The sequence below is a fragment of the Microcebus murinus genome, chromosome 7, assembly GCF_040939455.1.
Source record: "Microcebus murinus isolate Inina chromosome 7, M.murinus_Inina_mat1.0, whole genome shotgun sequence".
Classification (NCBI taxonomy): Eukaryota; Metazoa; Chordata; class Mammalia; order Primates; family Cheirogaleidae; genus Microcebus; species Microcebus murinus.
In genome coordinates, this window is record NC_134110.1 from 65,146,459 (window position 1) to 65,171,812 (window position 25,354).

Here is a 25,354-nt window from a genome sequence, read left to right on the forward strand (position 1 = left end):
TCTAGAAATAAACAATTCTTAAGTCTTAAATTGAGCACCATTCTGAGTAGAGTGATGAAATTTCACACTGTCCTGTTCCATCCCAACTGGGATGTGAATCTTTCCTTTGTCTGGTGTCTCCAGGCTGTAGATACCACCTGTCCTTAGTCACTTAGTAGCCAAACAGGTTATCAGATTGACTGGTGGGATTGCAGTGCCTGTGTTCAAGTAACTCTTATTTTACTTTATAGTGGCCGCAAAGTGCAAGAGAAATCATGCTGGTAATTTGAATATGCCAAAGAGAAGCCATAAAGAGCTTCCTTTAAGTGAAAAAGGGAAAATTCTTGATTTAATATAAAAAAATCATATGCTGTGATTGCTAAGATCTGTAGTATGAATCTTTATCTGTGAAATTGAAATTGTGAACAGTATGTTATAATTGTTCTTTTAAAAATTATTGTTAATTTGTACCATACCCAATTTATAAATTAAACTTTATCATACGTATGTATGTGTAGGAAGAAAACATAGTATATATAGCTGTCAAAGTCAAATAAAATGTAGAGATGAATCTCTAAACTTAAAACATTTGAGAAGCAAGAATTGCAACTCAGGGCATACACACAGACTGGGTGGTCTTTGGTATGACCAAAGAACAAAGAGAAGGTTGGAAGTTTTATAAAAAGGGGGGATGTTATGTATTGTTTTGAAATAAAGTTCATTGGCACTAGGAAAGTTTTGGGGAGCCAGCAAGCTCTGATTGGTTAGTGACGGTGGTCGGTAAAACTAGTCTTACAATCACAGAAGGCTGTTTCCGTAGCTTTTAGATAAAACTAGTTTCAGGTTACAACAGGCAGTTTCAGCAGGCAGGCTTGCAGTAAATTACGTTCTTGTAGCAATTTTATGTGCTCTGAGTGCTTTTTCTCTCTGGCCCCTCAACTCTAGCTTAATTGTATATGCCAAGAATGACCCAATGATCCAATATGACCAACTATATGGGTTCAGTATTCTCTTCAGTTTCAGGCATCCACAGGGGGTCCTGGAATGTATGCCCCGCAGATAAGGGGGGGCTACTGTACTTATCTCTGCAAATGACCTCATGTAGTCCCATGGCTTTTAATACCATCTTCATGCTGTTCATTCCCCTGTTATCAGTTGGGGTCCAGGAAGGAAAATAGAACCCATGTCAGTCAGGTAGTGCAATAGAGAGAATTTAATACCGGGGCCAGTCCCCAAGATGTTGGAACAGCTGTAAGAACAAACTGGGAATGCTGAGATAACCCAAAGAATAGCAACATCTGGGAGTTGCCACCCTCCCTGGGGCTAGAGAGACAAAACAGGAAAGCGGGATTATGAGTTTAGGTCTCAGCTCAGTGGGAGCTGAGCACATGGAGGAGGGCTTGTCTAGTGGGAATGCAACCACAGAAGAGGTACATTAATGCAAGAGATGTTTCCCACAGCAAAGAGAGGGGAAGGTACTCTGGCTTTTCCCCTTGTCCTGACTGCAGTCTTTTGCCAGTGATTTCTATTGTCCCAATTCTCCCAGAGGCTAGTTGGCAAGGAAGCTTGGGAAATGTAGTTTGCACAGGTCAACCTTGCACACCTCACTCTCCCTGGTTCCATCCACCCCCAAGCAATACAGAGCAGAGCAGGGAAGAGCAGGAAATGCATGAGAGTGTCAACAGGCAAAGGATGGACACAAACACTACTCCTAAATTAATATCTCCAACTCGGACCTCTTCTCTGAGCTCCAGATTCTTATCTTCAACTGTTTACCTGACACCTTCACTTGGGTGTCTAACGGTCCTCTCTAATTTAACATGGACCAAAAGGGACTCTTGATTTACCAGCCACTGCTCAGTCAAAAATGTGGAGGCCATCTTTGATTTCTTTCTTTCCTTACTCCCTACTCGTCCCAATCTTTCAGCAAGACCTGTTGATTCTACCACCCAAAACAGTTCCTCTCCATCTCCACCATGAGCACCTCAGGCAAAGCCACCACTATTTCTCCCATAGGTGACTATAATGACCTCCAAACTGGCCATGCAACTTCCACTGTGTCCCTGCATAATACATTGTTCAGGGGACAGTTCATGTAGACCTTGAGGTCAAGGAAGGGTAAGAAGCAGGGCTTTATTCCAAGTGCTACAGGAGCCACTGAAGGGAAGAACATAAACTGTCTTTGTATTTATGAAAAAAAAAAGAGCCTTGCTCTGTCTCTCAGGCTAGAGTGCAGTGGCATCATCATAGCTCACTGCAACCTCAAACTCCTGAGTTCAAGTGATCCTCCTGCCTCAGCCTCCCAAGTAACTGGGACTGCAGGTGTGCACCACCACACTCAGCCAATTTTTCAATTTTTTGTACAGATAGTCTTACTCTTGCTCAGGCTGGTCTCAAACTCCTGGCAGCAAGTGATCCTCCACCTCAGCCCCTTAAAGTGCTAGGATTACAGGCGTGAGCTACCGCACCTGGCCTAATTTCAATCTCGATGAAATCAGTTTAGCTTCCTCGTGGGATGTAAAATATGAGGGTAATAAAGTGGAAGGAAAACCAATTAGGAGGGGATTACATGCCTTAGCCCTCTTCTTCCACCTATTCTACTGTAGTCCCCTCAATTGCCAGCTATTGGTGTTCTCCCTGTGCCTCCAATATGCCAAGCTTGTTCCCTCTTTAGGGCCTTCCCACAGGAATGCTTGTCCTGCTTGTAGCACGACTGGCTTCATATCATTCAGACCATATCCTCTGACATCTTTCCTGACCAGGCCATAGAAGTCATCGCTGTTCACAAATATCCCATCTCTTTCCTTCTGGGCACAAAGTAAAGTGCACTTCTCTGTGCCATGGATGTGAGGTTTGGCCATATGGCTTGCTTTGGCCAGTGAAATGTGGGTGGATGCTCTAGGAGCCCCTCTTCCTCCCACCACAGTGACTGGCAGTGTTCCAGATAATGGCTACTCCATCAGCCTGAGCCCTGGAGTGAGGATGACAATTATGCTGAGCACAATTCTCTACAACAACCCATGGTACGCAGCAGGAACATGAAAGAAACATTTGCTGTTTTAAGGTTGCTGAGACTTTGGGATCGTAACTACAGCATACCTAGCTTATCCGAACTGCTACAGCCTGTACCGTGTCCACTGTGGAAATTACCACCAACTGATAATTCCCACTTGTTAGTTTCATTGGTTTCCACTGTGCATCCCAAGTTCACGAAAGCACCATGTGAACATGGTCTCGGTCCTATGTAATTCACTACTATACCTCCAGCTTCTCGAAGTTCGTGTCTACTGGGTAGTCCATAGGCAAATATTTGTTGATTGAACTTCTGATGGCTTGCACATATAAGCATTTCTTTCTTGAATGCTATTTTGCCAGCAAAATATGCCTCTTACACTCAGCATATCTGAAACACCAAAACCTAAAGCTTCACTGTTATTTGTGGGTTGGATCCACAGCGTGGGTTACACCCTTCCAGCTAATTCACAGGAAACCAAATTGCTCCCAAAGCTGCCACGATTCCATGGTCAGAAAAGGCCCTGCTAACGACCATACAGAGCAGATAAACAAAAAGAAATGAAATCTTACAACCATAAATCATGAGTGAAGTCACCCAGAGTTAGGAGACAGTGGGATAGAATCCATTTTTATACCGCTTTTACCACTAAAATATGTTTTACCCTTTTTTAAAGTTTCCTATGCTGGCTCAATCTAATTCCCTGAAATGGCCAAGTCTCAAATTTTGTCATAAAATATTAGAACTGAAAAGAACCTTAGGGATCACTCAACTCAAGACTACTCCATTTATCATGTGGTTTGATTAATTTTAATTAGAAACCTCTTAGGGTCTCACTGTTGTCTGCCAGAGGCTTACAACTTAGAAACTCATGTTAGAGATTGTGTTTCTAAAGTCATTATCTTTTTAGGTATCGCCAAATACATTTAAAAGTTTATCTTTTCAACCAACCCATTGTATAATTGTAATAAACCTACAAAGAAGATCCCACTTACAATGTTAACCCCAGAATATTTTTAGGTTTTGTATTTTTGTTCCTCCCTTAAACATGTTCTTAGAGATTTCAAAATGCCTCAAATATTGAATAAGCTCCATAAAACTATGAAGTTATTACTGTGCCCATTCTTACAGGAACAAGAACCCTTTGTAGGACTATTAGTTCCTTTAGGGCCACCCAAGTAATTATGTTATTTAGCTTACGCTTCCAGATTCTACACTAAACAGACTACACACCCAACAAGGAGGGGCATTTTGTCTAATTTGCAACGAAGTGCATTATCAACTCATTAAACATTTCATGTGAAACTATCAACTTTTAACATTAAGAGATGGCAATTTCCACAATCTTGTTCAACCTAAATTTAATTTTATTAACCAAGTCCTAATCCTGAAATTCAGGTACTATGCACCTGCAGCTAAAACGTAAAAAAAAAAACAAAAAAACGAGCTCATCTCATTTCCCCCTATAGGCTGAAAATGGGACAGTTTGAATATTGCCAGGTCTCTCAAACACAAAGCCACATTCACACAAGGGAAATCATTTACATGTGGTTAAGAAAACAGGAAATTTTCATGTTGGCTTTAATATTTATATTTTACCAAAATTTCCCTGAACTCAGTACTCATTACTTTTTATAGTATTTACTGCACCTTAAAAATAAAATAAGCAGAAAATGTACAGTTGAAGAAAACTGGATGCCAATCTATACAATGATTTACTTTCGGCATGACAGACTTTATTTTGGCACTTTAACAAATATTTTGCTTTACAGCAGTGACAAAATATTTGCCAGAAATTTTCTTTTCCTGGCACGGATATTCCAAGCAGTTGTTATTCTATGAATTGAATTTCACTCTGCTTTGCACAGTTAGAGGTATACCCACTACATTCTTAACCTCTGTGATTGAGGGACATTGTGTGGCTTGAAAAGGTGCTATCATTTCCTTTTAATCACTCTAAAGTGGATTGATTCTGTGATGGGCTAGGAATTTGAGAATTAAGGCCATTAAGGATTTAAGTAAACACTCTTCAGTGTTGCTTAAAAAAATATTTTTAAAATTGAATTCTGTGGCAATTCCAGGGAATGTTCTCTAAATGAAATATTCACACTTTATTAAAAGTAAATTATATGTTGGAAAAGTTGCTGTTCTTGCTGTCTTCTTCCTACTTTGGCGGCTCACCGTTTAAAACAAAACTAATGGATAAAACAGAAAATGGAAATGTTCAGTACAGTAAGTACCAGCCAGGTACCCTCATTCCTCTACCTCCTCCTCAGGTATCACTCTTTCCAACCATGTCACGCCTAAGCAGTGAGGCCCTCATTTTTACACACAGAGCCTCCCTGCCTCTCCCTCCTTTCCCCATAAAGTGAGCTATGGTATTCCATCTATTAGTTCTTCAGTTAAGCTTCAGGAGAGAGTTGGAACACAATTCAAAGCTAAATCAATCTATAGGCCTAAGCCTTGGATACTGACTATAGGAAAGCCCCCTTCAGATCCTCGGAATTTATAGTCTTAAAAGTTATTTGCAAAAGCAGGCATCTGTCTCAATATTGCCATCAGCTATTCTATAAAGGTTGCAAACTTTGAAATTCCCTGGCAGCCTTCCAATATCTGTATCCAGACACACACAGGATGCTACATTCAGATTTCCTCTGGCCAATTCAGAAGTGAGTCTGTAATAAACAGCCTCATCAACTTGCTCTTTGGTCTTGATTTACAGACACTGTGGAACACTTAGAAATCAAACCCATGTCATCCTTGAGAGCAGACGGTCGCTAGCAAAGGGGAGATGTACATTTGATCAAAAATGTACAAAATTTATAACAGTGACATTTTCAATATTAGGCCACATGATTTATTCAGTAGTTTTTATGTTCCCAAATTACAATTTATGTCTATTTGTAAGACTACAAAAGTTACCATTAGAATTGTCTGTGCTTATAAAATACCAACTTTTTTTAAACTGTTATATATACTCATTAACACCAGTCTGCAACGAGATACATAGAATCATAGGCACTTCAAAGGCTTAAAAAGACGTTTACAACTTAAATGCATTTTTAAGAACAAAAACCGATTTTTCTTTAAACCCCTATTCGTACCTTCAAATTGCAAGAAATTAACAAATACAGTGGCCAAAGGAATCTGCAGCAACTTCTTAAAATACTGTTAGCATCTTTGGGTTTGCTGAGGCTTGTCAATAACTCACATCAAATCCTCCCAAAAGAAGATCTGATTAAATAGATATGACTAAACAGTTTTGTAGTAATAATCCAATTTTACACATTAATTTGCTGTTGCAAATCTGCCCAAAGCTACAGGTGATGAAAAAATAAAGCAAGTGTAAAATGGATAGTCTGACACTTAAAAATTTATACAAAGTGGAGGTTAAAGTTTACATATTTGAAAATCACATATACACTAAATTACCATTATCTGAATTATTCCAAAGACAAATTGCACCATGACAGCTACAAAAGGCATAGGGTTTGGTTTTGTTTTTAAGGGCACAAAAGGGGAGGGCAGAGAAGAGGGAGACAACAGATAAATTAACAAAGTAAGACCAACTTGGTAAGGTCCATCTGAGACATGCTGACACAAATGAACAGCTTTCATCTTCGAGCCATAGGATAAAAACAATCATTTTGTATTTGCGCATAAAAGTTTCAACCAATTCCATGAACATCGAGGGTTTTCATAACATATTTTGCCACTGCTATTCACAGAACACTGCAGATGTTAAATTTTAATTTTATGTTGTTCTAAAGAAATACATGAAAAGTTTTAAATACAATGGTATTTTCATCATTAAAGTGCCAGAATGGCTCTTTAATGAAAAAAAACAAAAACAAAACAAAAAACAAAGATCTTCATTATTCTATGCAAAAGCTTTATTTTGAAAAGTTCAGTGATCTCATAAATAGAGACACTAAGTCGGAGGTTTACGCGTAAAACTCCTTAGTAGGTGCCTTCTGATAAGCAGCACTGGATGGTTTGCGCTCTCCCAGGTCATAGCTCCCTTCATCCTTCTTCCTCATACGATACACCAGCAGCAGGATAAGGAAAATTGCAAAGAGAAAGCCGATAACTCCGCCAGCAATGACAGCTGCAACACACCAAAAGGAAGATTACTTTAGAAGAGATTCAAGGGTTGCAGAAATTAGCTTTGCCAAGCCCAACCTATTTACACTTTTATAAAAGGTTTAATTTGAAAATGTCAATTTAAAAAAAAACAAAAACTGGATGCAATGAAGTAACCAGGCAATTATGCAAATCTGACATTCCTCGGGAAGGCACAAAAACTTTCTTTGATTGTATTAATAATATCACCCAAAAAAACTCAGTAAGAAAAATCTGGCTGCAACCTCAACTAATTCCATAATTTAAAACCACTTTTGTCTTTTCAGTACTCAAATTTCATATTCTAATCTTCTAATTGCTTTTTCAATAAAAACATAAAACATGACACAATTGACTTAAACTTTTTAAGAATAAATATTTAAAAAGTACACAAATTTCTTTCCAGTTTTGGATTTGAGATTATCTTTTCAAAGATTTAGTGGTTCAAAGAGCTTACAAAATCTCCCCTCTTTAAAATCAAATGTTAGCACTTCAGGTAAGTTAAAGACAATATTCTTAAAGTCCTGGGCAGTACTCCAAAGAACTTTTCCTTCCCTTAAGTTTAATTTGAAATCAGAGATTACTTGGAGCAAGACTGGTTTTCACACCCCGCCATCTCCCTTATGCCCAATTGTTCTGGGACAATTCAGATCTCAACTTTCCTCTTCTAAGCTACCAATGGCAGGCCAATGGGTAAACTGAAGGAACTGGCAGAAAATAAAAACGTCTGCCTAATCTCTTGCTTCTCACTGTGGAATGAAGGACCCTGAAGACTGTTTCAGTAGAAAGGTGACAGCAAGCTTTGCTCTACTATCACCTGGACAAACAGAGGCCTATATAAGCATCCTCCCACCTGACGCCCTACCTGGCTACTCACCTGCTAGGACTTCTGTTCGTTTAAACAGATTGTCTGAGTGTTTCTCCGTATACACATTTGTATCCTCTTTACCTGGGTCTGCTTTCCTATCTGAGTCAGAGCGGTGACCTTTCTCTTTATCAATTTCTTCAGGTGACTGTTATGGGAAAAAGGGAAAGATTATACTGATTTTTTAAAAATGTGCTGGAAGAAGAAATAATACATGAGTATATTCGAAAGTTCCTTTATTTCAAAGAATGAGTTTAGGGAGTAACTGAAATAATCACTTTGTGTGAAATTTATACCAATAGGTGAGTTCCATGACGGACCCATGTAGTTCATGGTTTTGTGTTAACACCCATCACATGAGCAGGCCAGATGGATAGTTAGTGAGTTTATAATAACACTAATGACATGGCTAGGTTGTTTTCATTGACATTTCATAAGATCTCTACTTCCTCTCCGCTCTTCTGATTTCAGGTCACCATCTCCCCATCTGGACACTCCAACCCAACAGCATTGCCCCATTCTTCCCACTCCTCCTCCTCTTTGCTGCACAGGTCACTGTGATGACAGCTCCTTTTCAGGCATTCTCTCCTGTCCAACTGGGCTCTTCCCAACTCCCCAGCCTTACTCCGTTAATGCTTCTCTCCACTTAATCTTGCACCTTCAGTGAACCCTGGACTAGGACATTAGGTTCCTCCCCTTAGTTTTCCCTCCATAGCTTTGTTCAGGTCGTTAGCACATCACACAGAAGTTGCTACATCAATCTTAGCAATGCATGCCTGGGGCAGTTTCCAGTCCACCACTTACTCTCCGGTGACGAGACCGCCTCTATAGCCTCTTCATTACCCAAACTGATTCTTAACATCTGTGCCTTGGTTCCTGCAGTTCTTGTATCCCCAGTCCAAACTGTTCACTTCTTCCACTGTCTATTTCTCCTTAACGAGCCCTCTCTGATCTTTCACCTCACTGTAACCCCAGAACTCTTTAGAGTCTAGCACACCAAGACAGAAATTATCTGTTGCCTAATACTCAGCATCATCACTGGCCATTTTGTGTGAATCACATGAGGTTACACTGAAACCTGAAAATCTGCATCACCTGAAGGGCATTAAAAAGAAGGCTCTATGCTCACTTTGGCAGCACATATACTGAAATTGGAAGGATAAAGATTAGCATGGCCCCTGCACAAGGATGACACACAAATTTGTGAAGCGTTCCATCTTCTTTAGCAACACAATTCACAAACGCAAAGATGTGGAAACAACCCAAGTGCCCATCAATACGTGAGTGGATTAATAAAATGTGGAATTATGTATATTACAGAGTACTATGCAGCCATACAAAATGGCGAACAAATGCTTTTCTAACGACCTGGATGAAACTGGAGACCATCCTTCTAAGTGAGTATCGCAAGAATGGAAAAACAAATGCCACATGTATTTACTATTAAATTGGAACTAAATCATCAACACTCATATGCATACATGGTAGTAAAAGTCAACAGAAATCAGTCAGGTGGGAAGGGGGAGGAGGGGATGAGTAAATTCACACCTAACGGGTACAGTGCACGATATCTGGTTGACGGACATACTTATAACTATGACTCAAACTGCACAAAAGTAATTCATGTAACCAAAACATGTGTACCCTCATAATATTCTGGAAAAAGAAAAAGGTCCTAGGCCTAGAGATTCTGTTTCAATTGGTCTGGGGCAAGGAAGCTGACACTGATTTTTATCGTTGTTTATTTAGAGTTTTCCAGACAATGGCTTAAAGATCAATGGCCTAGAGAAATTGAGTTCAAATGAGTTGTCCTTAATCAGGCTGACATTCTTATTGGCCAACACTATTGATGAAAAACACTGTCGACTCCACTGGGCTGTAGACAATAATCCCTATTTTCTACAACTCTTCCTAAGAGCACCCCAACCATCTTCATTAGGACTGCGTACGGTCTAATGTGCCGTGGCCCAGGAAAACAACTGACTGTTTTCTGAATGCTGGGGTTCATCCACAATAGCAGCCTGCTACTTAAGTTTAGAAGGTTAAAGGACAAAAGAAGACCTCACCTCTTGGGTTGCCTTAAGGTCACCTGCATTTCTAGGAAGGACCATAAGCTAGATCAAGTGGATCCATTTTAACTCCAGGGTCTGTGAGATTAATAGGTCCTTCTCTCTGACCAGACACTAGGCATCCACTTAAGATGGTATTTAACAAATTATAATAAAGTGTGACTGTCTTTCCCACCCACCCCACAAGAAATCCTGTACAGCCTAAACCTCAACTTGTCATGATTTACAAATAGTAGAAGCCACAGAGAAATTATCCTTTCCCTGTTGCACCATATGCACCCCAAATTTCACTCTTCTCTATATTACTGTGAGAGAAGAAAATATGAAGTCTTCCCAGGCCTTTCTGCTCCAAAGTAAAGCAGAAGAGAGAAGCTCACTGGCACATTCTGCCTGAGTTTTCTCCATGCTTCTCATGGAAAGCCCATCTCTAATTGGCTGCTTGTAGTGGGCCAGACAACTCAACAGTTAGAGAATGGATTATCTGGGTTCTAATCTAGGAACCTTTTCACTGCTCATTAGCACTGCTTTTCTATCAGGTTAGGAAAGGGAAGAAAAATCTCAAGCAGGTGAATACTCAGGTTTGTACAAACCTACAAACTAGGTTTGTAACAGGTTTTCTCTCTAGGGAGAGAAGTAAGCAAGTTCTTATGGGACATGAGCTGGACAGAGTGGCTACTGCAATATTAGAGACTGAATTGAACTTACCCACATCAACTATGCTCCACTATTGTTACTAATCACATGGTTTCACCTGGGGGTTCTTGAGTCCCTAAAGTCTTTTAAGAGAGTTGACTTTTTCAGTTCCCTCTGCCTCAGCTTCTTACCCAGCAGGCAGACATAAGTGTGCATTCCAGGGATCTGAGAGTGTGGGGACAGAAGGTCTCCACAGACCTGGAGCCACCCTGCACTGAGGGGTGCACAGGCCTTAAGCTGCTCTGGAGGGAACATTCATATTTTTAAATCAAAAAGTTTTATTGTTTGGAAGCAGAGGCTCAACTAAGAAGAAACCAATCTACATTACAATCTAAAATACCTTAATTGTTGTGTATACATGTGCAAAATGAATTTACAAAAAGGTAGCACGAATGATTAAATAAGGCCAATTTAAGATCTGTCACATCAATTCCTGGCTGTTTGGATGCCATGGAAAAGGAATGGAAGATTATGAATGATGCTCTGCTTAAACAACTCTTTTATTTATTTTTTAGTCATAAATTTACAACAAACTAGATAGAGTATCTGTAACAGTGACATTAATGCCACTGTGAGATCCATTCAAAAGCAAAATCTACACTAATGGTATCCTAAAGGCAATGTTTAATTCAGCTGTACCATGTAAACTAAAAAATGGAAAATTTAATTGCTATTATTATTATCAATATTATCATTATCAGTGCCTATGACAACGTTCGACACATAATGAATAGCACTCAATAAATCTTCCATGAATGGATGGACTTTTTATTATTACTATTATTACATTGAGCACAAATGATAGTAGGAATATAAACATTAGAATGTTTTGGGGATCCTTAACTTCTAAACTTATCTGCCAAACATTTATTTTTTTAAAGTCTTGATCTGATGCAATTAACTTCCTTAAAGCCAATTTAAAAAAAAACTTAAATCAATTTTCAATCCACTATTGTCAACAAAGCAGAACTCTACATCAAATTAGGTTTTACTTAGGCTACAACTCTTTATCACTAAAAGCCAAAACTCACCCAGGAGAGTTTCTTGCCTCAAGCTAGTGAATCCTAATGGTCGCTGACTACAGGAGATACAGTCATGAGAAGTGGTCAAATAAAAATGTAGTAAAAGCAAAATGCATCTTTCCATGGCCCTGCTAGATAATTGTGCCACACACACTCTGTGGTGTTCAGCCATCCTACCATCAATTGCACCCGGTACTTTTCATTTCTCCCCTCTGCCTTCTTCTATTCATTCTACTTATCCATGGACGGATGGAGCTGCTTCCACACATGGAGCCAGCACATTCTAGGCAGGTCTGCCTCACTCCTCGGGGTACTTCTCCTGGCCTTCCTATGACCTGGCTTGTGAAGCCAATCTGCCACCAACAGTTACAGACCCTTCTTAGTTCTACAGACAGCACTCCAATCTGGAAAGGCCTTGACGTCCTGGCTGCTCTACACCTGCAGAAACCCAACCAACCGTGTCATTCACCATTTTGGCCATGTGCACTGGGAGGATGAAGGAAGAACAAAGGCACTCTGGTAGGGGAAGGGAAAGCCCACCTGCAGAAGGGGTGCTTCCTACTCCAGAGAAGGCCTGCCACTACCTTCACGAAACAGCCTTCCATACCGTGTGTGCTGCGAAAGCCCGGCAGCACTGTATTTCCAATCAACAGAAGAGTGAGCTTAAGCAGCATGCTACCCCTGAACCGTCTGCAAAGTCTACCACTGCAGTGATGGCCCGTCCTCACTGGCGAATTGGCTTGGTCTCTCCTGCTCCACCACATTCAATTAACATGTATAGACTGCTTACTAGGTCTCAGTGCCATGCTACAGGCACTCACACTTCATCGTAAGGACCCACGAGAAATGGGCTCAGAAGCTAAGAAACTTGATTGAATCCAGGATTTGAAACTTAGGCCTTCTCCAGATTTTAATATGCATTTTCCAACTTAAAGGTTTACCTATTAGTGGACTGTCAGCTAATTGCAATATTAACAAGGCCAAAATCATGAGCTCATAGTTTTAATTAGCTGGGAGCTTTGCTCTAAGGCCAAAGACCTTATTAAGTCAGCTCTTGAACCGAAGACATCAGATGTACTCACGTTCATCATTACCACTGAAAGAGGTCAAAGTTTATATACCACTGACAGTGAGTTTAAGGAGACTTTAAGAAATGACTTATTGAGACTACTACCATCAAGACATGACCTGGAGTCTTCTTATTCCATAACGTTTCAGTGTGTGTAAAGTTCACAATGGTTTGAACTCAGAACATTTTCTATAAAGTGAAAAAAATGTTCTTGGCTTAAACCAAATAAACAAGACTTTATTTCTTAAGAAATTCCTTTAGAAGGGAACCGTGTAGAAAATATTCATACATAAGCTAGGCCTGGGGGATAAGTGAGTAAATCCTAAAATGATCACAAAGAGAAAGGAAGAGCCACTCAACAATATAATGCAAAGACCATTTGTCCTTATATGGTTTTAACTCTTAAAAGGACTGTTGTATACAATCAGAAGAGAGGAGCATGTATGCAAAACACACCTTTGTCTGAGCAGGTATCTTGTTCTGTATATTCAGTGTTACGGTTTCCACTTTTGGAGCAGCACTAGTGAACGGTATCTTTGGAATTGGTCGAGATGTTGTCAGCTCTGGACTCTCTACGTCCTCATCAGCTCCTGGAAAAACACGCAAAGATGAGCTGATCTTTGTGAGTCACAACACAGATTTCTCCATTAACAGGCAATATTGTCTAACATTGATACTGACAGAGCCATGTTCTTTCAAAGTGCCACCTCCTTAGGACTCTAGCGCAAACCTTCCCTGTGGTCTTCACTGCAATGAAGTGGTTTCAAAGGGGATCTGTGGGTAGCCTGGCAATTTTTTCTATAATATCATTCTAAACACTCTCAAGTAGCCCTCATTTCACTTACATGTTCAATCTCTCCTGTTTGACAAGAGTTCTTCCTGCCTACACAGAAACATGCTCCATTTCCCATTTGGGAAACATAACAAACAAAATACAAAAAAGGAAAACTCTCCCATAGCTGAGTCCTTATCTCATGTGAGCCCCACATTTCTCCCCTTTTTATAGGCAGATTTTTCCACTGCGGGTGGATGCTCACTAGCTCCTGTCCTCACCATCTTCTCCGCTCCATGCGCAACTCCTTTCCAGGTGCATTTTCTCTGTCATCACAATATTGACACTTTTCTGTTAAAAGGTCACCAATGTCCTCCACAACACCATACCCAATGGCATTTTTCAGAGTCATTTTTCCTCTGATGGAACTTCCTAGCACTGCTGGACACTATCGACTGCCATCTCCTTCCTGGTATATCCTCTTTCTCTGGGCTTCAATTAACCACCTAAGTACAGAAGATACCTAAAACTTGTGTCATTAGCTTTCACCAGCCCACTCAAAGGAAGGCCCGTATACCCAGTGGCCTGACATTTTCATTAGAATGACTTAGAGGTACGACACACCTCTAACTTGTCCAACAGAGCTCACAATCCCGCCCTGTCTCTCCACAAACCTGGTCTTCTCCCCTGTTACTTGACAGGGTCCAGAAACTTCTGTTTCTAATGGTGGAATTCTGACTCCCTCTTCCTTACCTCCACATTGAATCCATCACTCAGTCCTACCAGTTTTACTCTCTAAAGCTCTCTCCACTCCAACACCTTCCTACAGCTCCAGGGCTACCACCATAATGCAAGCCACTGTGACCTTTCCATGAACCACTGTACCTGGCCTTCTTCCTAACAGACCCCTTTCTGTCTAGTCCACTGCCCACAAATTGTCTTTGACCTCATCATCCCTGTTTAAAACTCTTACAACGGCTCCCACTGCTCTTGGGATAATTATAAATGCCTTGACCCAGCCTGGGTGGTCGGCCTGGCCCACCTTGGCAGCTCCCTCGAGCATCATTCTCTCTCTCTGCTGTGCTACAACCATGGCGCCTGATCCTCCTGCAGAAGTCCTCACCTAGCTAATTCCTAATCCCCCTTCCCTGATCTTGGGGAATACCTCCCCACCATATGACGTCAGAGTCCTCTGTTAAATGATTTTTATTGTTTCCATGTAATTTTACTTTTTAAAGAGACGGAGTCTCACCCTGTTACCCAGGCTGGAGTGCAGTGGCTATTCACATATGCAATCTTAGCACACTTACGGCCTCCAACTCTTGGACTCAATCCTCCTGCGTCAGCTTCCCAACTAGCTGTTAAATGGTTTTTAGTACCACCCTTCTTACACTAATTGCATGTATCGCAAATTTGTAATTGTGAATTTGTGTAAACTGGAAACTCCATAAGGCTAAGAGACTGCATCTGTTTTCCTCTCAGAGTGCCTGATACAGTATCTAAGATATAACAGGCTCTGATCTGGTATCTGTTCAATAAGTAACTCTTTCCATCTGGGCAATTTTTTTTGTGTGTCCTTTTCACCAGAATAGTATTTGAGAATTTCTGACATTCAAATACAACATCCTTTTTAAGTTGATCATTTGTCAAATTTGTAACAACTCAAACAAACTCAAACTCTGTAACTCAAACTAACCTGCTTCCTCAGATAAGAATGAATGAATGAATGAATACCCATAAATTCCTCAAACAAAAGAAAATAGATAAGTTCAGGAAGTAAGAGGTAACATGCTGGAAACAGTGCAATGGCTGTGGCTCATTTAATATGTCAACTATCTCCTTTAACTTTAGAACATGTACACTATTTTGGAGAAGAAATGGCAGGGTATATTGGAATAAAATACAGATTTTGCAACCAACTAAGCTATTACTGGTTCTGGTATCTATTAGCTTTGTAATCTTTTACAAGTGACATTTGGGTCTTTGTTTCTTCATCCTTAAAATGGGGACAAATAACTAACCTATAGAGGTGCATGTATGTCACATATGTGTGTGTATATACATATTTCTCACAGAACTTATATATATTTGAAAGCATGCTGAATGTGTAAAATCTTATATAAACACAGGTCATTAATAATGATGGCTCCAGAAGCATAATGCTCTTTTCTATCAGCCTACCTGATTATGCATCAATTTTTACACCTAACATGCTTTATTTGTTTCTATCATGAATCATGTTCTTACATATAAAACTTCAATGAGAAATGAAAAATTTCAATTAAGGGCTTTAGAGACCCCCTTGTTTCACAAGAGTTACAAATATGAGTGAGTCATCAAACTAGGCATGGGGAGAATCTAGAAGAGGTGGTTTATAAGGTAGCAAAGCCCCTCAAGCCAGCACTTTTTAGGTTAGAGACAGATGAGTAATCTGCCTCAGGTGGCTCTGCTGTTTTCATTATCTTTATTAAAAAGATTAACCCTCTTGCCCAGACCAGAAGCCTGATTACCTCTCCCCTCATCCCTGACTTTCAGCCCCCGCTGTTCTGCCTGTATGAAATACACCACCCCAAAGCCTGTTTCCACCTGTTTCCACGCTTATGCAATCACCTCCAGCATCAATGCCACGCCCTCTCTGAAGGCTTCCTTGATCTATCACAAAACTGTTTCTATCTCTCTGTTATGACGGCTCATTGTATCTCTTTTTTAAAAATAACATTTTCTTCTATGTATGATATGATCTGAATGTTGGCATCCAACAAAAAAAAGTATGTTAAAACCTAATCCCTAAGGTGCTAGTATTAAGAAGGGCTTTTAGGAGGTGATTAGGTCATGAGGGCGGAACACTGGTGAATGGACTTAGTGTCCCTATAAAAGAGGCCTGAGAGAGCTGTCTGCCCCTTCCTACCACGCGAGGATGTGGCACGGTGGCACCATCTACAAGGCAGAGGGCCAGCCCTCACCAGCCCCTGAATCCACTGGTGTCTTGATCTTGACTTCCCACCCTCCAAACAAACCAATAAATTTATGCTTTTTATAAATTACCTGGTCTAAAATATTTTGTTATAGCAGCCTGAACGGATTAAGACAACTTATAAGAAAAACATGTTTTATTAAAAAAAATACATTTTCATGAATGAGATTTGGAAACACAGAAAATACATAAAGGAATAAATAGAATTATCCCACCACCAGAGAAAATATTGTTAGATTTTTATCTACTTAAGTATTCCTAGAAAGTTGCTTGGTCCCCCATGCAGTGAGTGGTCAATAAATACTTATTCAATGAACAAATAAATATTCTCTGCATCTTCTCATCTTCTAATGAGTTTTTCACTTTTGTCAGGACGGTTCTACTCTTCAAGAACTCTTTTGTGCTCTCAGAATGTTCCTGTTTTATAGTATCCTGTTCTTGTTCCATAGTTAAGGCATCATCTTTTCTCTCTCAATTTAATAAGTTTTTCTGTAAATTCCCTTCTGCCTGTTTCTGTCCTATCCCAATTTTTGATTTGGGGACAGTCTCTCTCTTTCATTTACAAGTTTTTCCTAAATGTCTGGGGCGTCTTGGTTGTCTTTTAACATTTAAGAGGGAAACACTGAAAAGCTGCCTAGAAGCTCTGAGCACACAGGAGAGGTCTGCCAGATGTGGGCATCATCAGTTAAGATAGAGCTGTGTGTTGTGCTGTAGAGCTCCCAACGCCACTGTCTCTGCATTGTTTCTGTTGAGTTGGTCCAATGCCCCAGAAGAGACCTCCCAGCCCCCTACCCAGAGGGTGAAGGACAGTCTGCCTAAGTTCTGGGAGCTGATTAGGAGAAACTGGGGATAGCTCAGCATTACATAACTCTTAATCTAAGAATTTATCTCTCCCATCTGGTCCCGAAATATCCCAGTCTAAAGGCCCTGTGTTTCGTCCTCTCCAGATAATAAACCTCCAGTTTTCCACTGAGGTCGGGGAGCCTAAGTCCCTTTGCTGTGTGATGGAGGAAAGGAATCAGAAATCTATGTGCTTCTTAAACAGATTTCCAACCAACTGTCCTGAGTTTAGAACCACTTCCACCCTCTACTTGATGCCAGCAATTCCTGGGCCCCCAGGGATTCTGCTGTGTTAACTGGGCTGCTTCCTGGTTGCCCCCACTGCTGGCTAACTCGGCCTTCTCGGGTTGGCCAAGCCCGTTACTATTAATGCTAGCTCCTCTGCTCCCCAGCTTTCAAAACGCTGTGGCTTTTGTCTCCTTTACTGCTTTGTTTGCCCTTATGAGTTTATGCCCCAATCCTTTATTGTTTAGTCAGGTATCACATTTAGTCAGGTATTGGAAGGTAGTTGTGCTCAATCTGCCATCTTTACCAAAGGCATACATTTAACTCTTAAATTTTTGTTGTACAGCACTTTCCCATGTTATGGCACATGGTGTTACAAACATTATTGCTCATTTCTACGTTTTTCTCATTAGATTCTTGGCCTCCTAGGGATAGGGGCCAAAGTCTTTCTCATCTCTGTGTTGCAAGAACATGGCATAGTGTGTGTAAATGCATATGGAGGTTTTCACGTGCTAAGGCCCATACTTGAGCCCACATATTAACATGGCCTTATCTCCTCACCTGGGAAGACCCATCTAGGCCTTTAGCCATTCTCCCCCAGTCCATGCGTTTTTCTACTGGATGGCTGGATAAGATTTGGGACAGACGGTACACTGGCCAAAAACCCAAGGTGTTTCCAGCTGGGACTGGGCATCAGCTAGGCAAGGCCTCAATTCTACAATGGGTTTTATGACACATGATGGCAGTACAGCAAAGGCCTGGAAGAGAACCAACTCCCTGGTCCCTATCCCAGCTCCATTACTTTCTAACAGCGTTGACCTCAAGCAAGTTACTTAATCTTTCTGTGCCTCATGTGAAAAATGGAAATAATATCCTTAGAAGGTTGTTGTAAGGATTGGAATAGTGGCTGACACATAGTAAGTGCTTCACAAATTTTAGTCACAAGTACTGCTACCTTTAAGTTGGAAAACAACACCCTCATCTCAGCACAAAGTGGTTTCCAAAGTTAAGAATGATGCTATTCTACTTTTTCACAGAAGTGATATGCCCATGGCTAGAACCACAGCAGAAGCAACAGGGGCCAAGTTTAAGTATCAGTGTGATCTATTTGATTAGTGCATTCAGGATTTCAGATGACCCACTCCAATCCTCTTTTCACTTGGATGGAAAGAAACACACAGGGGACAACTGTGTACCTGTTTTAAATTAAACTGAGTGGGAATCTTGACAGAAGTCAATAAGATGACTTGGACAACCTCTACAGATCCCTAACAACTTTTGGATGCTAAGATCTGTGAAATGGGGACAAAAAAAAAGCGCCCATACTTATTACTTCCTGGGACATTTTGAAGATGACAGTTACAAAGCATTTTTGAGGTGCTAAAAAGAAAAAAGAGGTGCCATGAGTGAAAGATATTTATAGAGTTGTAGGCTATGAAGAACAACTCTTTTCACACTCATTCTGCGTGTGTGATATATAGCACTCTCCCAAGAATAACTAGAGTTATTTTTACAGAAGGATTGCATTGTAAGCTCATTGTTACTAGGTCAGCCAGCACCTCTTGTCTTTGTCAGACTTACTGTTTTCCAACTTAAAACATTCATTTTTATATGACTAGATCTCAACCAAACACACAATTGATTTTAATTTGTTCTGGATCATTCTGAAGCCCAGGCAAATCTGATTATCAGACATCTACGTTCAGCATAAATTTTACCATCTGTTCTGTTGAATCTACAAAAACTCTGAGCAAGAAGGTTCTGAGTAAGACTCCCCCAGCATGCTGCTAGCCACAAATTCCTGACTTGGCCATAGATGTGGACTAGCTCTTCCTTTTTCTCAGCTTCTTCAGGGCTGTTTCTAGCACAGGTAGATTGCAAATGTGGCTAGAACCCTTTATTCCTCCTTGTGTCCACATCCTCCGCAATGTGACTTTATAGCTCCTTCCACTAAGAGGTGGAGTCTGTTCTGGCCCTCTGACTTGCTCTGACCAATGAGATGTGGTAGAAGTGATGCGGTGCCACATTCTAAGACTTGGCCACAAGAGGCTTTGCACACTTTTGCTGGCTATCTTCGGGTCTGTGCCTCCTGCCCGTGAACAAACGGCTGGCCTACTGGAGAAGGAGACACCACGTAGACCAGAGCCAAGTCTGCTCAGCTGCCCCCGGGATATGAGAGCCCCCAAACTGCCTACCCAAACTGAAGCTGACCACTGACACGTGAGGGAGCCCAGCTCAAACTGCCAACCTACAGGATAATGAGTTAAATGAATGACCACTGCTTTACGCCACTAAGTTTTGGGGTGGTCTGTTAGGCAGCATCACATAGGTAACAGATAACTAGTATACCAAGGCCACAGAGGATGTTACTATGCAATCGTTTTAGTTGCCTGGCTGCTACATTTTCCATCCTAGTTTTGAGCAACACACTAGGAATAAAAAAGTGTCACTTCTTGGTCTCACTTATAATCTTTAACATAGGACAGGTGGTTTTATGAAACCAGTGTTCGAGGGATTTCTTTAAGGGTGGTGTCCACGACCTCTCTCTGAAAGTCTTAATAATGAAATTGATACATCACTCTCACAGCTTTAGATGTGACAACTCCTTTGAATCCACTCTAAGAGCTTTAGATGTGACAACTTCTTTGAATTCGCACAACGACCCTGTGTGGTAAGGACTAGTATTACTTTCCATTTTATAAATTAGGAAACTGAGGCTCAACAGAGTTGAATCCCCAAGTTCCCACAGCTTTAGTGGGTAGAGAGCCAGAATTCGCACCCAGGCACTTTGACCCCATAGATCACACTCCCAGCCACTGCGCATCCTGCCTGTTTCCTTGAAGTAAGCACAGCAAAACACGCGTGCCTACACACGCGTGGGGAATGGAGTCCGGTGTCTAGGTGCCGCGGCCTCACCTGAGCCAGACGCAGAAGCATAGTCGTCATCGTCAATGGGATACACTCCCGAGGCGTCTTCAACGGAGCTGTTGTCAAGGTACATGTCTTTATCAGACGTCAGCTCTGCTCTCTGAGAGAGGAAAAAACAAGGGATTCAGGATGGTAAGAGATTAACAAGCATGCTTATTTATCTTACTGTTCAGGTTTACACCGCGGTGACCAGAATTGACCGTAGTTGTCCTCAGAACACCTTGACGACTTGCATTAAATCAAGGGCTGACCACAGAATAATGCCACCGAGGGAAGCCTATGCAGCTTAAACCAGTAGAATGAAGACAGCTTGGAGATCTAAGCACCTATCTCGGGCTTATTTCGTTACATTCCACTAAGCTCGTTTCACCTGTCCCAATGCTGTTATAAGCCATCGCAGGTATTCTCTTTGTCACAAGGTCACTCTCTTAGTGGAAAGGCCACAAAACGCTTCAGACTTTCTTGGGGATACATACAAACATATTACTGTGCTTAGGTTATAAAAATCACCCAGGGATCCATCCATCCAGGCCCACTGAATGCTCGCAGGCCTGGCTGGGCTCAGAGCTTTATCGCTACGGACAAGTGCTGCCCAGTCCCGCAGCCATGCAGGGCTCTGGGCTGCAGCCCAGGTTCATGCTGATGCCAGACCGGGCGCCCCACGAGGAGCAGTGCCCACGAGGCTCACCCGACGTGGGTGAAAGCCACGGCGTGCCTGCTTCTAGGGCTCACTGGCTTAGCACAGCCTTAATGACAAATACAGATAAACCCACATGAGCACATTCTTTTTATATTACTGGCACTTGCTAACAGCAAATCACACGCTTAATATGGAGAGGGATCAGTCACTAAGCATACCAGTTCCACAGCTTCTTAGCTCTTCAATAACAGTTTAGTATTAAAATTCAACCTAATCCTGCCAGAAGAGGAACTTGCATGAACTAGAGACAGAGTAGAGGTATAAGTTTTGAAAAAAAAAATGCTTTTAGTAAATTGATATTTTACCACCCGTATCTCCCCAAATCCCAGAAACAAATAAAGCAGACGGGCAGCTTCTAAATGACACTTGTGTTTGGAAACAGGCGACACTCACCATTGTCCTATTTTTAAAAATCAAATTGAATGTTTGTTCCTAACAGAAATTATAAAACATGTTTCCCTTCCTTTGTTGGCTTTCATTAAATTTCCTCCTAACATAAAACTTTCTGTTCCAGCAGTCACTGTGATTGGAACCTTCCTCAGAGGACAGACAGGTCCCACCTCCATAACAGTACCACTTTATGCTCTCAAGTTTCAGCCCACATTCCCCACCAGGCCCCCGTGCCAACTGACAGAAAAGTATGGGAGTCTATTTCGTCTGAGCTATCACACACCAGCAGATTCTGAGGACTGAAACCTCAGGGACTGGTGCTCCAGTGGCCTGGCTGACTGGCATCGGGTGTCCACCCTGAGCCCAGAGCGTGCTGGAACTTTTCTGCTAGAACGGTCAGAGCTTAACTCTGCAATCTGAGGCCACCCTGCATTATACTGGTGTTACCATTCCAGACTATCCCAAAGCTTGAGGACCGTGTCAGGAGCCCCTCGTTCATTCCATAGCTCTATCACCATCTGGTCCCTAGGAGACTGTCAGCTCTTCTGAGGGTGAAGCCTCTCTCCCCCAATCACAGTGCCCGGCACACAGTAGGGGCTTGGTAAACACCACCTGGATTGAACCCACTGTTTGTGCTCCCACCTAAAAGCCATTCTTAGTCCTGCTGCTTGTATTGAAGTTTGCCCTGTTAATTTCATCTGGAGGACCCTCTGGTTTCCGCTCTCAAATCCTGTCTACTATGCAACAGGCTCTGACTTCTCCAGCTCCTATGTTCCCTAGATATAAACTGTACTATGCTAGGATTCTGTAGAATAGCAACAGTGGAGGACAAACTCTCATGGAAAATTGTTTCATGTATTAATCTATTTGTCTTGCCCCTCTGCAGAGTACAACTCATTGAAGGCAGGTCTCAAATGACCCGTGTGTGCTCTCTGCCCTCTCAAAGTGCATGGGTACTCAATAAATATTTGTTGACCGAGATTACTTAAACCAAATTGGCCTTGGACTCCGGTTTCACAGTTAACACACGTGACAAGGCCTCCAGGATTCCTACAGTTAAAATCTCACAACTTTAAGCCTGGGAGATCATCTGCCCCGAACCTCTCATGCCTTGTGCTGTTATCTACTTAAGCAACCTAGAGTCATGAGAGTAAGCAATAAATTCCCTTTATGTATTAGAAACTTGTCTCCCTTTTCTTAACATCGAATGATATTCATTTTCCTCCTGGCTCTGTCAACGAAGTTTGATGTGGCGAGGGTAATACTGAGATATTTAATCTCCATGTGTAAACTGAGCTTCTAACTCATTAGATTAGCCCAGCTATCTGAAGTGACCCATCTGTCACACTAACAGGCAGAGGGGCCAAAAATGTCTCCCAGACAACTGCAGCCACCTCGCTGTTCAGCCACACTGGGCAGCCTCAGAAGCCGACTGACTTCCCTGGGACAACCAGCTCCTTAGGACAATCGTCAGGTGTATGAGACTTGGGGTGGAGGTCAGAGCGTGTCTACAGAAGCCAAGCTACCCCTCAGCTGCTCGTGGTTTGAGGGCTCCAGGATGGTCCTGGGACAGACTGGATGTCCAATGTGTTTGAAGGCAGCCAAAAGTCTTCGTGTTTCTCTGTCAGCCAGTGTGCTGCAAATCATTTTGGCATCATGCTAAAAGTTTTCTCCCACTCTGATTTAGGGGTACCAAGAACATAAGAGAAACTACCAAAATCCTTCCTTCCAATTTAATAATGAGCCGGGCCCTTTTCACTCTGTAGCACATAATGCTCAAAAAATACCTCCATTGTCTTTCCCTGGAGAAAAAAAAAAAGAAAAAACACGACCTTTTCAAACATGACAAATTCCACACTCTGTGCTCAAAGGACTTTTGCAGTGAACGTGTTTGGAGAGGAAAATGGATCACGCACCAACGTTCCCTTGGAACAAGAGGACGTGCATCTCTTGACAGCCATGAAAAGGGGTGACTGGAAACTATTGATTTTATACCTGGCCAAAGGTGACTCGCTGGGCAGAAAAACCCTAGGACACACTCTGCACGCTCCCTTGCTCACTGTACAAGAGTAAACTGGAAGGAAACGCACGGAGGCACACAGCAGAGGTCCAGAGCCGCCACCCCAGTGCAGGGTTTCACAACGAGGTTGTTTGGTTTGGGAACGACCATGGCTGTGAGGCAGTGCCAGTCCTGTTAGCTAACACGGTCCAGAGTACGAGCTGGAAGAAAAACAAAGCTGGTCTTTCAGAACTTTCCCTCTGACTGATGCAAGACGTGAAGGCAGGAGAGCAAAGGGAAGCCGTGGAAAGCAACACGGTACAATGAAGAGGAAAATCTGCCACAGACAGAGATAGAAGGTTCTGCTTAATGCAACGTTTAGCCAGGGAAACTGAAGCACTACATTGCCTCCACAGACTAAATTTCCAGAGGAAAATGCCCTTCTGGTTCAGTTTTCTATACCCACAATACCTAGAAGGAAGGCAAGATAAATGTTTGTCTCTAACTCCATCCCTCCTTCTCTAGGCCCCCTACGTCAGCAACCTCGTCATATTGGGCCTGGACTAAGGCCTCCTGAATTGGTCACTGCCCAGGGCCTTGTCTTTGAAGCCATTCTCTGCAAAAGGACCATTCTGAAACACAATCATATCACTACCCTGCTAAAAACCCTTTACTGGTGCCTTGTTACCTACAGGATGACATAAAAATTCCTCTGCTTGGTAGTTCTTCTACCATATGGCCTCACCTGCAGTGTCAGCTGCTGCTACTTGCTCCACTCAAACCCTAGGCTCCAAGACAAAAAGCATCACAAAGAGCCATGGTGACACCAATTTCCTTCATATAAAACTCCTAAGAGGGAATAAACTCCTTTGAGAATGGAAAATTGAGGAAAGCAATGGTGATCAGGGTCTTCTGTACTTGATGATAAAAACTAGATTTTGATAAAATGATTCAGCCCAAACTTATGATATCTGTAACAAAAATGACAAGAGAAAATGTTGAGTTGATGCATAAAAGACCAAGTGCACCAGTCTTGGTTTCAGTGAGAAACATTGCCAACCTTTCCATTTTCTCAGCAAAGACAATCTGTGTGACAGCAACTGTACAAATCGACTTTGATTTTTCTTACAGAGGTAAAGCCTACATTGAACAAATACCGTGCTTCAGACTGCCGGTGTAGAAATCTGTTATTTAGAAATACAAGGCCTTCCTGGAAAGATACAGCCTTACCTACAGAGTGAATGTCCTCCAAATGCTGTAAACTAGTTAGCGCAACTGACACAGTGATCATCGAAGTAATTAAAGCTCAAAACAATAGGTGTTTAAACTTCATGGTTTAAACTTGGGTTAACAAAATCAGAAAGGAGAAAACCTAACCATTTATGGCTACCCTAGATTCCCAGAACCAACTTTCAGAAAAGTAGCCTTTGAACATAAAATATCCATGTGGCCTAATACATTTCTGTATCACATCAGAAACAACACTTAGATGATGCCTCTTAGTTTTAGGATAAAGGCACATCCAAGCCCTAATTTAGACTAAAATGTAAATTAAATTTTATGGTGATTACAAAGTGCCAGACAGGCTGTAACTTAAGCTTATCTTTCCATAGATGACTTAGTAAACTATTACTAGCTAACACATAAGGGAAATAATAATTAGCTAAAAATCTCTCTCACCCACACAATCATTC

The 25,354-nt window shown here is 41.6% G+C and overlaps 1 protein-coding gene and 1 non-coding gene across 3 annotated transcripts in view; one reads left to right on the forward strand and one right to left on the reverse strand.

Annotated features, from left to right (window-relative positions):
• Window positions 1-4,706: 4,706 nt before the first annotated feature.
• SDC2 (syndecan 2) overlaps window positions 4,707-25,354 on the reverse strand; it is a 107,436-nt gene continuing 86,788 nt past the window's right edge. The window contains exons 2-5 of one of the 2 annotated variants that reach the window (XM_012761980.3): window positions 20,560-20,671; window positions 13,289-13,422; window positions 7,992-8,127; window positions 4,707-7,100 (exon numbers count right to left, since the gene is read on the reverse strand). In XM_012761980.3, the coding sequence (XP_012617434.1) occupies window positions 6,937-7,100; window positions 7,992-8,127; window positions 13,289-13,422; window positions 20,560-20,671 (546 nt within the window). In that variant the 3' untranslated portion in view covers window positions 4,707-6,936. The remainder of the gene's footprint in view (window positions 7,101-7,991; window positions 8,128-13,288; window positions 13,423-20,559; window positions 20,672-25,354) is intronic. The other variant, XM_076005141.1, reaches the window with a different exon arrangement.
• On the forward strand, window positions 9,101-9,202 carry LOC142872022 (U6 spliceosomal RNA). The gene has a single exon (XR_012920270.1). It is a non-coding gene; the product is annotated as a U6 spliceosomal RNA (small nuclear RNA).